The sequence below is a fragment of the Olea europaea genome, chromosome 10, assembly GCF_002742605.1.
Source record: "Olea europaea var. sylvestris chromosome 10, O_europaea_v1, whole genome shotgun sequence".
NCBI lineage: Eukaryota > Viridiplantae > Streptophyta > Magnoliopsida > Lamiales > Oleaceae > Olea > Olea europaea.
Window position 1 is genome coordinate 43,275,382 of NC_036246.1, and position 18,056 is coordinate 43,293,437.

At 33.4% G+C, this 18,056-nt stretch overlaps 1 protein-coding gene and 1 non-coding gene across 6 annotated transcripts; one reads left to right on the forward strand and one right to left on the reverse strand.

Moving 5' to 3' along the window:
- Positions 1–1,244: 1,244 nt before the first annotated feature.
- Positions 1,245–1,318, reverse strand: TRNAT-AGU. Its single transcript has one exon. It is a non-coding gene; the product is annotated as a tRNA-Thr (tRNA).
- A 2,092-nt stretch (positions 1,319–3,410) lies between these two features.
- On the forward strand, positions 3,411–15,658 carry LOC111402387 (thiosulfate/3-mercaptopyruvate sulfurtransferase 1, mitochondrial). Of its 5 annotated transcripts, XM_023030642.1 has the most exons (13): positions 3,412–3,767; positions 10,689–10,877; positions 11,446–11,505; positions 11,729–11,791; positions 12,064–12,188; positions 12,286–12,448; positions 13,531–13,590; positions 14,281–14,339; positions 14,459–14,540; positions 14,874–14,937; positions 15,155–15,222; positions 15,323–15,452; positions 15,565–15,658. In XM_023030642.1, exons 1-12 carry the CDS (start codon positions 3,666–3,668, stop codon positions 15,422–15,424), a joined length of 1,137 nt encoding a protein of 378 aa, XP_022886410.1. In that variant the 5' UTR covers positions 3,412–3,665; the 3' UTR covers positions 15,425–15,452; positions 15,565–15,658. The 5 variants fall into 5 exon arrangements, with proteins under 5 accessions (XP_022886411.1, XP_022886413.1, XP_022886412.1 ...); XM_023030643.1 differs by having other exon boundaries at positions 3,411–3,767; positions 10,692–10,877; positions 15,323–15,658; XM_023030645.1 differs by having other exon boundaries at positions 3,411–3,767; positions 10,806–10,877; positions 15,323–15,658.
- The last annotated feature ends 2,398 nt before the right edge of the window (positions 15,659–18,056 follow it).

Sequence of the window (18,056 nt, forward strand, 5' to 3'; positions counted from 1 at the left end):
TTATCACCCCATTTATTTTTTCTTTTTATTTATTTTATCTTTTTATGTCCTTAGTTAGTAAATATTATTATTTTTTTACCAATTTGTTAAAAACGACTTATATATTCTCCTTAAAAATGATGATAAAATTATTATTTTTTTTTATAAAAACTTAAATTTGAAATTAACTTTAAACATGGCGAATAGTGGGGCAAGTATTATGTTTTCCGTACCCGCCCTATACACGCTTTGAGGCGACGACCCTCACCTTGTACCTGTCGTCGCCTCAAAGCGTGTATAGGGCGGGTACGGAAAACATAATACTTGCCCCGCTATTCGCCTTGTACCTGTCCCATTTACTCGGTTAGGCTAGTAATTTCCGTCCCATTTAAGACGGGACCCCACATTTATTGAATTGAACGGATTTTTTTGCCAATCCTAATACAGAGGCATGGTAAGTCCTGGAGTGTGCATGACTGTACATAATCACTACCTACAAAAGTTGATAAACGTCCATATTAAATTGGCAAGACAAATAGTAACATGGAGCGTAAAAATTGATCAAATAACTTCTACGTATATATCACGTAAGGCGATTACGATAGTTAGCGATTTCAAATAACATTAATCATAAAAATTACATCAATCACAAGCAAAATAAAATTCCCATTTTGACCAAAAAAATAAGGGGAAAACTAAAAGCTTAATTATAAGTATTTTTTTACTTCCTTCTATAATTTTTATTTTTTTTTCTAAGAAAATTTAATACCTAAAATAGAGTTGAAATCTCTTTTTCAATTTACAATTCTTCAATTATAAATTGACACATCGTGAAAAATTAAAATTCATATTATGGTTAAAAACTTAAAATTGATGACAATTTAATTTTTCTTGATGTGCTAATTTGTAGTTAAATGAACAACAAGAATGGACATCAGATTTCCCTAAACTAACCCTTTAAAAATAAAACCCAACCAACTTTTCCAATCAACAGCTTCTCTTTTGACTTTTAGCAACCAACCAAACCCGTAGTTAATGTTCTATTTTTCTAATGAAAAAACTATTATTTATTACGTGCTTAATAATAACATTTCAAACTCAGCGCGCTAGTTAAAATAGAAAAGTATTTTAATTTTCATGAAATTTGTAAAGCAGTTGAAAATTTATGTATGTCTGTAGAAACGACAACGTTTCACCACAAAAATAAATAAGTAAACGAATATATCGTACAGTAGGACAAAAAGTTGAACAATATTTGAAGAAAATGCTCTCGTTGAGAGTCGAACTCAAGACCTCCCGCTTACTAAACGGGTGCTCTAACCAACTGAGCTACGAGAGCTTGTTGTCAATGTTTTGTCAATGCTAATAATTTACCATTGTTATCTGTAAGAGGTAATTTTTATTAACACACAACTTTAAGCCGATGGCAAAGACGTTATTATGTAACTCTCAAATATAATTATTCGATTTTTCAAGTACAATGTAACTCTCATATAATGTTATTATTATGATTATTTTGCATAAACACAATTATTCATTTTCTCTTTTTAACTACACATTTTTTGATAAAATAATATTATACGTAAAGTCAAAATTTTTCCTTAATTTTTAATCACACATTTTCCATCAATCTACTGTTCAAAATGCATTATTTACCTAAAAATGAGGCTCAAACAAGTATTATATAAGAATTACAAGTGAAACATAAGATAGACTTGATCATATATTTATGTAGAATATAAATATTTATATCTCATTCTTGCATTTTCTAACACTACTAAAAATGCTCCAACATAATTTACTGACTGCAACGTTATCAACAACGATGTTGTTTTAAAGATGAATATTATAAAAAAAAAAAAACCCAATAAACATTAGTGACTTGGGTTATGTGACACATACTAATGTAGAAAGCATGTCATGTATGAAAATTTTGTCAATCATGTCATCAGGTCCATTAATTTTTAAAACGGCAAGTAATGAAGTAATTGATGAGATTTCAAATTTTTTTAAAAATTCAATGATAAAAACAATTCTTAAAAAAATTCAATCAACTCAAAATTTTTAAAGTTCGAAATTATCTGAAAAATATGTTCACGACAATTTGAAATATTTAGCTTATATTTGGCAGGGACTAAAATTAAGCTATTAATTTAAATTAAAGTTAACGATTAATTTTAACAATATATTTTATTGGATTTACAACCTTTCATTACATATTTCGTGAACTTTTATTAAAATTTACTAAAAAATTGATTTTAATTTGTGTGGGTTTAATTTGATTTATCAAATGAAAATAAGTCCTTATTTGATATTTATTATTTCAAAATTCTTTAATTCACATACTCATTTTTAATCATATATTTACATAATAAAAGATTCTGCATGTAAGTTCAAATTTTTTTCTATTTTTAAACCATACATTCTAAAAAAGAAATCACTATTCAAGATATCCTTATTTTTTTTTTCAAAATAATGACCATCGAGCAGGGGCTAAGTATTTGGTTAAAAAAAGAAAAAAATAATAAATATCAAGCAATTTTTAAATTTTTAGTGATACACAATAATTTTCTATGGGTACCGTTATTTGTATCACACACACATTTCCATATTAAAATTTTAAAAAATTACTATTTTCATCCACGTCAAATTTCAATATTATCCTTATTAATTTCATTCATTTAAACATTATAGATCCATACAAAGATTATATATTCATCCCACTATTAATACTTATACAATTTCAAAAATCACTGTTAACATTTAATCTTATTCTTACTTTTATTTTCTATATTGTAATGTTAGTGTTGTAATATTTAATTATAAATGTTAGCAAATCTTTTTCTTTTTTTCTTGGAATTTATAGAATTCTCTCAAAAGTGTATTGATCATGTAACCAAAGAAATTTATCTTCAAATCATATATTAATTAATTTTTATTCTTATAAACTCATAATTTTGGTTGTTTGTGTTTCGATCGATAACAGTTTGTGTCTTTTTATAATGTAAGAATATTTGGACAAGTATTGAATTTTTAAAATTTCTCATATATTTTCATATGTCAAATCAATACTTAAAAAAAAGTATAAAAAATAAGATTCCATTTTTATATCATGAAAAAATGAAAAAATTATAACTCTAAAAATGTGTTTATTTATTATTATTTTTTGAATTTCCATTGAAGATGGTATTTTATGATTAGGATTTTATGATATCAGTAAAAGATGATGTTTTATGATTGTTATAATTTTAGTTAAACACAAATTCTAAAAGAATATAAAAAAGTTTGAAAGAATTTACGAAAATAAATATTAGCGGAGGAGTTTAGAATAATATATTTTTATTTAATGATGTATATATAAAAATTGTGGATTTAAATAGCAATATCCATTTTCTATTTACCCGTATTTTTTTTTCACGCTTCACAAACCTTAAAAACGCCGAACCCAAGTTTCATTTCCACTGAGTCACTGACAGTCCCTCCTGTAAAATACCAGCCCATAGCTCATCGGCGGCTGGCCGATTCCGATCTATTCGAATTCTCGTTAGATATATTGCGAATTCAATTGGAATTCTCTTTTTGTTGACAATCTTGGCGCATAAGAAGGAATTCTAAAGAGAAAAAACGTCCCCAGTTCTTCCATACTTGTAAAAATTTTTACGGTAATTCGTGCCAAATATATACAAATGGCATCTTCCTTTCTGTCCAGAGCTCTCTTTGCCCATCGCTTCCTTCAATCTTCTTCTACTCAGTTTCACAAACCCAAATTCTTCACTTCCATCTTCTCCGTAAGTTCCCCTCTCCCTCTCTCTATACTTCCTGGATTTCGTAGATATTTTGCTGTTATTCTACTGGATTTTTTAATACCATTTTAGTTGGGTTTTCTATGTGGGATTTTTTTTTCTGGTGAGAAATTGGACCATAAAAATTTGGATGGACTAATGATTTTTGTATTAGCTGCCCATGAGGTGACCTTTGCTTTACATATTCTATTTGTTACACAAAGATGTAAGTACAAAAATATAAAACAATCAAGAATGAGTTACAAGAAAATATTCCAGATCATAATTTGTTCTGCAGCTCGTAGAAAAACTCAAAACCAAAAGGCATGAGATGGAGATCCTTTTAGTTTAGAGCTCAGACTCATGAAAAACACAAGATTGTACCCGTCTGTTTGACCCACTCGATCCCCCCAACCCTAAAGTTTTCCTCTATCAGTTTAAAGGAAACCACAAGGGTAAAATCACACACCAAACCTTTACCAATCTCTTAGTATTCGGTGTCAGACAGAAGTTTCACTCAGAAAATGAATCCAATCAGAGATTGGATGTTCACGAAGAAGAAGTGGGGTTTTGGAAGGCTCTCGAAATCTCAGGCAGCTGCTCAAGAAAAAGAAAAATGACGTTCCAACTGATTAGGGCAAGGGGTGAGTTTTATTTATACCCACAAAAGGCAGCCGTTGATCAAAGTTTCATCCAACGATCAGGGGCTCCCAAGAGAAACTGAAGAAAGCGTGTTTCTGGCTGCGTTAAAAACGCCACGCCATAGAAACATGCTTTTAAACCTATTTTGGGCCAGGTGGATCGGGTCAAGTTATTGGGCAAGAGCCTAGTAAGTTGTAAAACCAGTAATTTGGGCTTTAGCCCATTTTTGTCATCACAGCCCCTAAACAAAAAAGACCATTGAGCATCACAGCCCAACAACCTCTGCCAATGGGGTTTCTGTACACTTGCAGCTCTCCTATTGAAACCAAGTTGTACCTGTATTGGAGAAATTAACCTGTATCAATATTCAAAAGTGCTAAACATGATTTAAACTTAGAAAGGGGCAATACCTTTGTCTCCATATCTGATGGATTATACTGTGTAGGAATTTTTTCAAGAAGAACAGATTCATTTGTGACAATATCCCTAATAAAATGCAACTTTACATCTATGTGTTTAGTTCTTTCATGAAACACAGGATTCTTACACAGGTGTATTGCACTTTGGCTATCAGAATATATAACAACAGGTTCACTTAACATTTTAATTTCAAATAATAGTCCCTTAAGCCACAAAGCTTCTTTTACAGCTTCTGTGGCAGCAACATACTTAGCCTCTGTGGTTGATAAAGCAACTATATGCTGTAATTGAGACTTCCAACTCACACAGGTACCACAAAGTGTAAATATATAGACAGAAGTGGACTTTCTATTGTCCCTATTACCAGCAAAATCAGCATCCACAAAGCCTTTAACCATTATTCCTTCATTACATTTTTTAAACACTAATCCAGAACTAGATGTGCCTTTTAAGTACCTAAGTAGCCACTTAAGTGCTTCCCAATGTTCGGGACCAGGATTAGCCATAAACCTGCTTAAAGTGCTGATTGCATGAGCCACATCAGGTCTAGTATAGACCATGGTATACATTATAGACCCTACAGCATTTGCATATGGAACCTTTTCCATATACCTTATATCAGATTCATCAACTGGGTATTGCTCTTTACTTAATTTGAAATGACTAGCTAGAGGTAAAGACACAGGTTTTGATTCATGCATGGAAAACTTAGATAAGACCTTTTCTATGTAAGCTGATTGTGTCAAAATCAAAGTGGATTGTGCTCTTTTTCTAAGTATATCCATTCCCAATATTCTTTTAGCATGCCCCAGATTTTTCATTTCAAACTCAGCCCCAAGTGTCTCTTTAATATTATTTATCTGTTTTAAATCAGGCCCAATTAACAGCATATCATCAACATAAAGTACCAGAAAAATAGATATCAAAGAATTAGAATTTTCTTTAAAGTAAAGGCAATGATCATAAGAGCTTCTTACAAAACCAACATTCATGACAAAATTATCAAACCTTTTATACCATTGTCTAGGTGACTGTTTTAAACCATATAAGGATTTCTTAAGTAAGCACACAAAATCAGAGTTAGATTTATTCACAAAACCTTCAGGTTGTGACATATAAATTGTCTCATCTAAATCACCGTATAAGAAAGCTGTTTTTACATCCATTTGTTCTAATTCCCAATTATGATGTGCAACTAATGTAAGTAGGACTCTAATAGTTGTGTATTTTACAACAGGTGAAAATATCTCATTGTAATCTACACCTTGTTTTTGTGTAAACCCTTTAGCAACTAATCTTGTTTTAAATCTTACAGGCTCATTATCTGAACTGCCTTCTTTCACCTTGTAAATCCATTTACAGTCAACTATGGATTTATTTTTGGGTCTAGGCACGAGATCCCAAGTTTTATTTTTCATTAAAGAGTTCATCTCTTCTCTCATGGCAGCTTCCCACTTACCAGACTGGTTGCAACTCATGGCTTCATTATAGGTCTTGGGTTCCTTATAGGCTAGGTCATTATAAGACATGACAGAATAGGATAAATAGTCTTCATATCTTGTAGGTTCTCTAATGTTCCTTTTAGGCCTATCCCTAGTTAATTGATAGTCACTAAGATCATTTTGTTGACTGGGATCAGTTATTTCAGTTTGTTCATGTTCCTGCACACTTGAATGTTCTAATTCAGTCTGAGTTTGAGGTAGTATAGGTTCATTTTCTCCCATATTATTATTAGGAACAGAAACTGTTTGAGATTCCAACTCCACCTGAAACCTTGTCACACTTGGGTTTTCAGGGTCTGCAGACCTTTGTTTTTCAAAACAGGGCATCTCTTCCTCATTGAAGGTAATATCTCTATTTGTTATCATTTTATAGTCCCCATGACTTCTAGCCCATAACCTATAGCCTTTAATTCCTTCAGGATAACCTAAGAACACACATTTCTGAGCTCTTGGTTCCAATTTCCCCAAATTCTGGTGACAGTAAGTTGTACACCCAAAAATTTTAAGGTGGGAATAGTCTGGTAGTTTCCCAGACCCCTTTTCTTCAGGTGTCTTTCCTTTCAAAGCACTAGATGGGGTTCTATTCACTATATATGTGGCTGTCATAATAGTCTCCTCCCACAACACCTTGGAAACTCCAGACTCCACCATCATGCACCTGACCTTATCCAACAAGGTCCTATTCATTCTCTCAACCACCCCATTTTGTTGGGGAGTGTATGAGACAGTTTTGTGTCTTAGGTCACAAAATTTATCGAATTCTGAATTACAAAATTCAAGTTCATTATCAGTTCTTAAAATTTTGATCTTTGTTGACATTTGATTTTCAATAAGGACTTTCCATCTCTTAAATTTTTCAAAAGTTTCAGATTTGTGTTTTAATAGAAACACCTACACTTTTCTTGAAAAATCATCTTTTATTGAGAGGAAATACTTATTTCCCCCTTGGGTAGTTGTGGAGGCTGGACCCCACAAATCAGAGTGGACATATTCCAATGGGGGAGTAGATTTATGCTTCCCAGAATCAAAATGGAGTCTGTGATGTTTGCCTAAAGTACAGCTTTCACAGAAGGGTATTTTTGATATTTGGTCCTCACCAAATGCCCCCCTTTATGTAGGATTGTAAGACCTTTTTCACCAACATGTGCAAGCCTTTTATGTCATTTTAGGGTGGAATCAGATTCAGTGTTAGAAACAGTAGCATTATTTTCAAGTACTGTTTCAGCTTTAACTACATAGATTCCATTTTTCTTTATACCCTTAAAGATGACAAGAGATCCCTTGATCACTTTCATCAACCCATCTCCAATCCTACCACACATCCCTAGGTCATCTAATTCTCCCATAGAAATTAGATTCCTTTTGAGTTCAGGTACAAACCTCACTCTCTCTAGGGTATACTTGTATCCATTTTCAAATTTTAAGGTCACATTACCTAAGCCTTCAACCTTGCAGGCAATGTTATTCCCCATAACCACTTCACCACCTCCTACCTTTTTAAAATCTTGAAGCCAGGACCTTTCATGTGTTATATGAAAAGTGCAACTTGAGTCCAATATCCACTCATGGACATATCTGTTGTGAGCATAATTTGCCACTTCCAGGTCAGGTTGCTGAGCCACCACATATACATCAACTGTATTGGGTTCAGCAGGCTCAACAACATTTCCCTCATCAACTTTCTTTTCTTTAAGTTCTATTTTCTTGTTATGGCAATCTTTTACGTAGTGTCCAAGTTTACAACAACCATAACATTTCCTGTTATTTCTTGATTTACTCCTGAATTTCTTTCTGTTACTGTTTCCCGAATGATTTTGATTTGGATAGTTATTATATTGCCTATTTGGTTGTCTTCCCCTCATGAACAAAATCTCAGATTCCTTCCCTTGTCTTTCAGTTTTAAGTTCCAATTCTTTACTTCTTATAGAGTTTATAATAACTTCAGGAGTCAAAGTGTCTCTGCCATACTTAATGGCAGATTTGACATCCCTATATGCCTCTGGTATGGCATTAAGAAGTATTACCGCTTTATATTTTTCAGAAATTTTATCCCCTGCATTAGTGATATCTTGTACCAATTTATTGAAGGTATCAAGATTATCATCTAGGTCTTTGGTTGGATCAATTTTAAAACTAAAAAACCTTTCTAGAAGGAAGAGTTTATTAGGTAAAGACTTTACTAAATACAGCTCCTCTAGTTTCTCCCATAGAGCCTGAGCATTTTCTAATTTTCCTACTTTTCTTAACACTTGGTCAGAGAGGTGTAGGATGATTGAGGTATAAGCTAAATCATTTGATTCAGTTTTCTGTTCTTGTGTCATTGTTTCAGGAAACTATCTAGTTATTGCCTTAGACACTTTCTGTTGTACTAAAACCCCTCTTATTTTTTGTTGCCATATAGGAAAATCTCCCTTCCCATTAAAGACTCCAAGTTCAAAGCTAGTGGTGGTCATTTTATAGATCAAATAGGTAACACTTAGACTAAAACTGTTTTGATCACAATAAGGCAGATAAGAGGCAGAGATTTTTACTATTACAGACAAGACAGCAAAATATGTGTAAGTGCGGAAATAATAACTTTAACATACACACTATCCAGTACAAAGCTTAAAGATCAACTACCCAGTCCTACCAGGATTTCGTGAGACTCAAGATCTCAGGTCAAGGCTTGGGTGGAGGGTAGAGGTTTTTTGTTAAAGAAAAAATTTAAGAGGTATTAATACAAAAGACCGAGAACAAAGATAATCACAAGCATTGTTATAATATTTCAGTATAACAAGAATCAGAGACAAAATTTTCAAGTATACTTCAATACTGATTAATAGACAAGTATAGGCAGATTATAACTAATCACACAGTTCCAAATGCAAAATCAATTTAGAAAAAAAATCATTATTAGTCAATTAGGACATGTAAAAAAAAAGATCAGACAGTAAAAAAAAAAATTTTGGTTGGGGGTCAGAGAATTAAACCACAGGGGTGGTCGTTTCACTTGACCACCACAGATTTCACGAAGCCGACAGTCTACCATACCCAAGATCGTACTACTCCAGTCACAGATCTACAGTATCTCGCAAGAACGTAGTTCGATTCACCCACACGAGCCAACCGAAGGCTCTGATACCACTGTTACACAAAGATGTAAGTACAAAAATATAAAACAATCAAGAATGAGTTACAAGAAAATATTCCAGATCATAATTTGTTCTGCAGCTCGTAGAAAAACTCAAAACCAAAAGGCATGAGATGGAGATCCTTTTAGTTTAGGGCTCAGACTCATGAAAAACACAGGATTGTACCCGTCTGTTTGACCCACTCGATCCCCCCAACCCTAAGGTTTTCCTCTATCAGTTTAAAAGAAACCACAAGGGTAAAATAACACACCAAACCCTTACCAATCTCTTAGTATTCGGTTTCACACAGAAGTTTCACTCAGAAAATGAATCCAATCAAAGATTGGATGTTCACGAAGAAAAAGTAGGGTTTTGGAAGGCTCTCGAAATCTCAGGCAGCTGCTCAAGAAAAGAAAAATGACGTTCGAACTGATTAGGGCAAGGGGTGAGTTTTATTTATACCCACAAAAGGCAGCCGTGGATCAAAGTTTCATCCAACGGTCAGGGGCTCCCAAGAGAAACTGAAGAAAGCGTGTTTCTGGCTGCGTTAAAAACGCCACGCCATAGAAACACGCTTTTAAACCTATTTTGGGCCAGGGTGGATCGGGTCAAGTTATTGGGCAAGAACCTAGTAAGTTGTAAAACCAGTAATTTGGGCTTTAGCCCATTTTTGTCATCACAGCCCCTAAAACAAAAAAGACCATTGAGCATCATAGCCCAACACTATTCTTAGAATTTACAGAACATATGCGTCTTGATTACTTTTGTATTGGGTAACTGCATGATTGGGTTGTTCATATTCCACCTATGGTGTACATATTTGTATACTATTTGTGATGAAGAGACACAACATTTTACACTTGCAGGAAGTAAGAGAGAAAATTTGAATGATTGAGACTGCTTTTGAGTTCTACAATCTGTTTCTGAAAATAGGTGGACTTAATTTAAACTTTCTAATTGATACAAAGATTGATTACCGTACTCAGAGCAGATTTATTCTTGAACTTGTCTGTGACCAATAGTGACTTTTGATTAGAAAAGGGATTTCGTTTCAATCCAATGAAGACTTGTGATCTGAACATAAACTCTGGAAAGAATTTACATAATGAAACTGTCTCATTTCAAACACATTGATCTATGGTTGGTCAAAGAAACTAGATGGCTGATTGACTGTTAAGGTGTGGTGCTATTATCATTTATGGGATTACCATTCTCGTGCCTATTATACATTATTTTCTTTTTTCACTCAGAAGAGATCATTACACTTGATGTTGGCTCCATCCCAATTGTCACATAAGGCTTCAGGGTCTGTTTGTTGTAGCATGTCTACATCAGCACTCGCATCACAAGCTTCATTTTCCATGCAGTCCCTGCCTACCAGCGAGCCTGTTGTATCAGTGGATTGGCTCCATGCCAACCTTCGAGAACCTAATCTGAAGGTATGCACTGTACCTTTTGACCTTGTTATCCTTTTATGAAAATGACCACTCCGAGTTATTTTGCGATGAAATGCCATGTTCTTTTAATGCATTTTAAGGTATAAGAATCTTAAGATGCCGTATTCAAAGTCTCATTACATACTCCTCTTGTAAAGTGACCATTCAAATAAAAAGATTAGTTTCCTATGTTATCTCCAAAAAGCTAATAGAAATTTTGTTATATTCATTAAAGTAGAAGGTTTACCTTCTTTATGTGATTATGTGCCAAGTTTAAGCTTGAAGACTTAGGTTCTGGTAAGAAAGTAAAATGAATATAGGAGAATTGGATTTTAACATTACTGATCCCCTCACTCGTTTTTTTATCATAAAGGACCTAAAATTCTTATATTGATTCGCATAAGATTCGGTTTCCTTCTAGTTTCAGTTTCCAAATTTGCTAGTTATCGTCAAGTGGGACCCCCAAAGTTTTTATCACCTTTTAGCATATGAAGTCCTTTTCCTCAGTAATAATGTTTTAGTTTCAAAGCGAAGGTCTTTATCATATCACTTAAATATGCAACTGTTTCAGGTATTGGATGCATCCTGGTACCTGCCAGATGAACAAAGAAACCCAGTTCAAGAATATCAGGTGCTTGCCCGTTAATATGTTTCTTCCTTGTACAGTGGCTCAATTAAAATGTGCCTTTATAACTATACTTTGTAGCATTTATAATGGTTAAAAGGCACCCATTTGGTGATGTATCCAAAGTTACTTGAGATGACATTTTATGTTTTCTACACTATTAATGTTTATTTTTTTCCCCTCAAATTTTTATTTTGGAGTTATCTTTTTTTTTTTTTTTTTTTAACAGGTGGCACATATTCCTGGTGCTCTTTTCTTTGACGTTGATGGAATATCAGATCGAATTAGCAATGTAATATGTTATTTCTTTTTTTATCACATGTTCAATGTATGTTCATTTTGAAGTCTAGACATGGTTTCCCACTTCAATTTTCATTTGTGAGATAGATGCAATTAACCTTTGAAATAATGATTTAAGTTAGTGGCAAGTTGTTAGGAAATCTATATTCAATAGATTGATAGCATATATATATATATATATATATATATATATATATATATATATATATATATATGCATGTAAATAATGTATAAATAGTTTTCCTCGGGAATGACGTGTACCAGTTGCCACATATGTTGCCATCGGAAGAAGCATTCGCTGCTGCAGTTTCTGCCCTTAGCATTGAGAATAAGGATGGGCTCGTTGTGTATGATGGAAAGGGAATTTTCAGCGCAGCTCGTGTTTGGTGGTGAGTTTTATCTTCAACACAAAATAAACAATATAGAAGCATTAAACTTGTGGATTCTCTGGTTATTACTGATAACTCAACTGCTTTTATATAACAGGATGTTCCGAGTTTTTGGTCATGACAGAATTTGGGTTTTAGATGGCGGTCTGTCAAGATGGCGTGCTTCAGGATTTGATGTTGAATCAAGTGCATCGAGCGATGCTATCTTCAAAGCTAGTGCTGCCAGTGAGGCAATAGAGAAAGTATACCAAGGACAACGTGTAAGTCATTTTGTTATCTATGTACAATTTAATTAACCATCTTTGGTTCATAATGTATTAGTTGTTTGGTGACTGACAGAAATCATCGATGTAAAAGGGTATGTCTTAGTCATCATGCTTTTAGTTTGTGCATCCCCCTTCCTATCCTTTTCTTTTGTTGAATACATGTGTTATGAGTTAAGATAAAGTGAAGGTTGTCAAGGCCATCTGATTTCTGGCACTGTTGGCCAAACATCTATTTCTTCTGCTTCCTGGAACACTTCATGTTTGTAAGTGACAAAATTATCGCATACAGAATGAGATTCAATTGTCCAAAGAATGAAGGGTTTACTTGGAATGTAATTTTATAATTCAACCATTTACAACACTCATAATGCAGCTTACCAGAAATGTGCATTTTTCAGTCGTATTAGTTAAAATGAAGGTAATAATATTTAGTCACTGATTATTTTACATAGTGCTGAGAGTAAGTTGCCTTCCATCTCTTGCCACTTCCTTAAATGGGTACTAGAATCCAAATTCGACCAGAAGAAGAAAACTGAAGATGAAATTGAAAACATAAAATTGAGAAACTTATTGTACTATATTTATAAATGGAGATGGGAAATGACTGGGCATGAACTACTAAGAAGATAGCAAACAAGATTTTTTATCAGAATGAGTTGAGATGGGTAAGTGATCTGGTCAATTGCAAGAAGGTTTGGAAGAGAATGAGAAGAGCGGCAGCACATTCAGTGTTGTCAATTTGTACATCCTTCATAATTTGGGACCCATCATTGTATTGGGGCTTCCTCTTTTGGATTACTGTTTGCTGATTAGATGGATTCCTCAAATTCAGATAATGGTTTCTTCATGTCAGCTGCAAAATCCTTTCCCCTGTACAGTTATGCCAATGCAACTGATGCGTTAAGCATCAATATGTGGCCTCTCTTCCATCCATTTTTTTTTTCTCATCAGTTTGATTCAAGCCATCATTCACTTAACTTTCACTCATCTAATGTGCCTCTAAGATGACTTTTTGCAATTGATGTTCAATGTTGATGTGTGGTCTGTTTTTGAACTTCTGATGGTAACATCTGCAGGTTGGGCCAGTTACCTTTGAAACCAGATTTCAGGCACATTTACTCTGGACACTTGAACAGGTCTATCGTCCTTTGTGTTGTATTTGATGATGCTATTTGCCTTATATATTTTTATACATTATCAATAATGGTTGTGCATCATGAGAAGGTTATGGCATAGTTTGTCAATATTTTGCACAGAACTATCATATCCTTTTTAAGTGTCTTACGCCACGTTGTAAATAGATATGGACACATATCTGTCATATACTGCTATTATATGAAAAAATATAACAATTCTTTTAATTAATCTTCTCCATCCTTATTAGGTGTTTGTTCCATGGGGCTCAGACTAAGTGCAGAAAATTTCCTAACAGGGGCTCAATCTTGTGCAGAAAAGACTTAAAGTGGGGCCTTATTTTCCAGGGTGTTTTCAGCTCATTGGATCATTATGTGCCATTATAACACAAAAAGAACATACGTAGAAAAAATGCACTCTTGAACTTTGAACTAATAAATTTAGCATAAGGATTTAAGTTTTACTTTTTTGAGGATTTTTGTTTAGCTGATGGTATGCTTAAAATTGGATTTGTTTGGTTCTCAGATCCCAAATTGGAAGCGAGATTATTAATGAATTTGGGTGATGTTCTATAAATGTGGACCAGGGTTTTCTGCAAGTTAGGCTTTGAGGAGGTTTCTCTGTGTCATATATATATACCTCTGGAAAAATTCATTTTCCAGTTTCAAAGCATAGTTTCTCTCTATTTTCAGGTCAAGGAAAATGTGAAGGAGAAAACATATCAGCACGTTGATGCTCGTTCAAAAGCTAGGTAGATGATCTATAATAACCTTTTTTTGTTGTGATAGTTCTTATGCTGTTTAATTGTGTATTCATCATACCAAAAAGGTGCATTCCATGCTGCTCTATAACGCAATTTATTTTTAACAGATTTGATGGGGTTGCACCAGAGCCCCGAAAGGGTATAAGAAGTGGCCATGTACCAGGGAGCAAATGTATTCCATTCTCCCAGGTTGAAAACTATCTTTAATTAGTGATCTTATGATTGGTAGGAAGTTGTCCTTTTGAAAACTAGATTCAGCTGTTTGTATATGTCAGTTCTGAAATCAAACTATTTTGCCTACAAAAAAGTATGCAGAAAGAAATGATCTTAATATTACACGATGTTCAAGCTGTTGATGTAGGATAGTTCTACTGGAATTCAATTAGTACTACTAGTTTTTTAGTATTTAATATTTTAGTAATCAGGATTTCTATAATTTATAGGATTCCATTCGTTTTGTTTCGTCTGTAATGAATAAATGAAGAACTTCCTAGTTTTATGACATTAAAATTTTCCTCGCAGATGTTGGATGGTTCACAGACACTCTTACCTGCAGACGAGCTCAAGAAAAGACTTGAGCAAGAAGGTAAGAAATACTGCAATAACCCTTTTTTTTTTCCCACATCTCCGTGATACTGGTCTGTGTTCTTATGCAGCAGGAACTTTTGCTTTAGACGTAGGACCAGTTTCCCGATCATTCTCTAAATTTTATGCAGTTTGTCCATTTTTGCCGTCTATTTGGGAGAAAAATTGTTGTGTAGTAAGTTGCAGTTGGTTAACTGAAGATTGCACGTTGACTGCAGGAATTACGTTGGATAGACCTGTGATAACTTCTTGCGGCACTGGTGTAACTGCGTGTATTCTGGCATTGGTAATCCCCTCTCTTTCTCTTCCCCGACCCCCCACACACTCGCAGACTGAGGCATGCACACGGTCACAGAAAATTAAAACTCCCATGATTCATCTCTCAGGGTCTCCATCGACTAGGGAAGACAGATATTCCAGTATATGATGGCTCGTGGACGGAATGGGGAGCAAAAGACGATACCCCTGTTGAATCGTCTGAAGAATAGGCTTCAGATGATGCTTTTGATGGTGGAGGTTTGACTTGTTCATATGAAAATGATTAAAATACGGATTCTGGAACATGTTATTTTAGTCCTTTGATATTGGTGGTGTATATTGTTTCTTTATTTAAATGTGAAATTTGCAGAGAACATGTCAAAAATATAATCTGATTCAAATCACCATTTGGCTAGAATCAATCATTATTTACATGGTGGAAAAAGAGGAAAAATGGGCTCTTTTCACTCGGGCCGTCTCTTAAGAGTAAGCTCGACCATCGCCAGAAGTTGATAATTCTGAAAAGTTCTGGAGCTGCCTTTGCCAATTGAGTATCGATTTCTTTGGGAGTCGAAAATATGGATTGTTGAAAAAAAAAATTGCAATGATTAAAATGTTTTTCCTTGAGGGTCCGTTTAATTGCAAAAATGGAATTTGGATAGAAAGAAAACGAATTTTAGGAAATTAAATTGCCTAGAAATTATTTTTTGGGAAATTGTAAATTATTGTGTTTGATTGTTATAATTTTTCACGCGAAAAATATTGAAATAAAAGTGTTTTTTAGTGTTCGTTTTGTTTTGTTTTACATGAACATTATCAATTAAAGGGATAAATTTTATTAGTATTGTGGATGAAATTTGTTTTTATTGCCAAAAAAATAAAAAATCAAGAAAATTATCTTATCTTTTGGTGTTCATTTGACTTTATTTTACATGAAAATTTTCAATTAAAGTGATTTTTTTACAATAATTTTTAGAATTTGTTTTCATTGCAAATAAATAAATAAATGAAAAAAAAATACTACAGTCCAAAACATGAAAAATGTCTCTGTGGCACGAAAATGTGGAAAATGAATTTTAGGGAAATTTTTGTCAATTAAACACCAAAAAAATGAAAAGATGGAATTGCAATTCCATTTTTCATGGAATTTCCATTCTATCAAACACACCCTACGTGTAATACAATGATTGGTATGTTGACGTGACAAGGGAAAATGAAAAGAATTAAGGTAGTGTTTGATGAAGCAAAGTTTTCCATGGAACTAGGAATTCCAATTCCAAGTTCCATTTCTTGCATGTTTGATACCATTATTTTCTAGGGAATATGTTTCTTCGTTTTTTCCAGCCATGTAGACAATTTCCAGCTTTTGTGGGAATTGATTTTCCGGGCAATGTTGACGATTTATTTTATTTTATTTTTTTTGAAAACAAATTCTATCCCTAATTGTAAAAAAATATTTCCATTTAATTGACAATTTTCATGTAAAATAAAGCCAAACGAACATCAAAACATGGATGATTTTTTTTTTTTTTTGCAATGGAAACAAATTTCATCCCCAATACCAATAAATTCTATATCTTTAATTGACAATTTTTATGTAAAACAAAGTCAAACGAACACCAAAAAATACTTTTATTTCAACATTTTTCACGTGGAAAATTATGTCAATCAAACACAATAATTTACAATTCTCAGGAAAATAATTTCTAAGCAATTCAATTCCCTGAAATTCATTTTCTTTCCACCCAAATCCCATTTTTGCAATTAAACCGACCCTAAACTACATTACTCAAAAATGGATGGTCAAATGGTTGACATTCTTTCACATGCACGTGGGTTACATGTGAATAAAAAAGTCCAAAATAAAAAGTGGGCCCCATCATTCTGAGGGTTGATCATCCCCTCTGTCAGCCATTTTCAATCACTGTAACATGATTGGAATGAAAATTTGTGTAGAGCTCCATCTTTCAATTAAAGATGACTCTGTTAATTTGGTATGGTTAGAATTCAAAAATTCTGGCTTATTTTGAAAATAAAATCGAATTTTTGAACAAAAATTACAAAAATGGAAAATCCAATTGAAATATTTATTTATTTATTTATTTATTTATTTTAATTCAAAATTGTTGGTTTGGTGTAACCTGGACATGTCAACCAAACGGTTTTGAAACTTTAATAGAAAAAGGGTCATTTGGTTAATTAATAGCAATTGAGCACGTCTGTGTTTATTTTTCTAAACTAGCTTAATCAGCACTAATGGTTGTGAAAACAACCTACTAATCAGTCAAAACATCTGATTTAACCCTTTCACATGCCTCAGGTCCCTGTTACTGATAAAAAAGATGATGAGATGAAGTCTTTGGAAATAGATTCTTAATCTCTAGAATTTGGTCCTTGGAATTCATCACTCGTTTAAGTCCTGCATTGCAATGAAGAAGCTCTTTTCGCTCAACCTAATTCAGAGTTTTGTGCAACTACAGCTATTTATAGCTTTTGAATTTCTTAGCAATGGCATTTATTTATTTTTCCTATCGAGGAAGGACTATTGCCTCACAATGAGGGACTATATGGTTCGAGGGAATAGCTGTCACTTTGGTCGCCTTCTAGTCGAGTTCTTGCAACATCCTTATCATTTCAATTCACATCACCTATCACATTATTTGGCATGCCACAGATCTTATCATTTCACTCCAGATCACCTGCCATTAATGACATTATTGTATTCTCGTATTGCTATAAATTCACACGCAATAAGATAGAATTTATCAAGGAGTGAAAGGATAAGGAGAGATAAAAAAAACCATGAATACTAAATGCTTGTTTGAATTTATGCTCTTTTTCGTGCTTATTTTAGCATCTTGT

Bases quoted from the DNA above. Each gene is read 5' to 3' on its own strand.
- LOC111402387 (XM_023030641.1), top strand. From the start codon at position 3,666: ATGGCATCTTCCTTTCTGTCCAGAGCTCTCTTTGCCCATCGCTTCCTT. The intron at 12,189-12,285 runs GTGAGTTTTATC...TTTATATAACAG, and splicing joins AGCGCAGCTCGTGTTTGGTG to GATGTTCCGAGTTTTTGGTC. The intron at 14,938-15,154 runs GTAAGAAATACT...CGTTGACTGCAG, and splicing joins GAAAAGACTTGAGCAAGAAG to GAATTACGTTGGATAGACCT.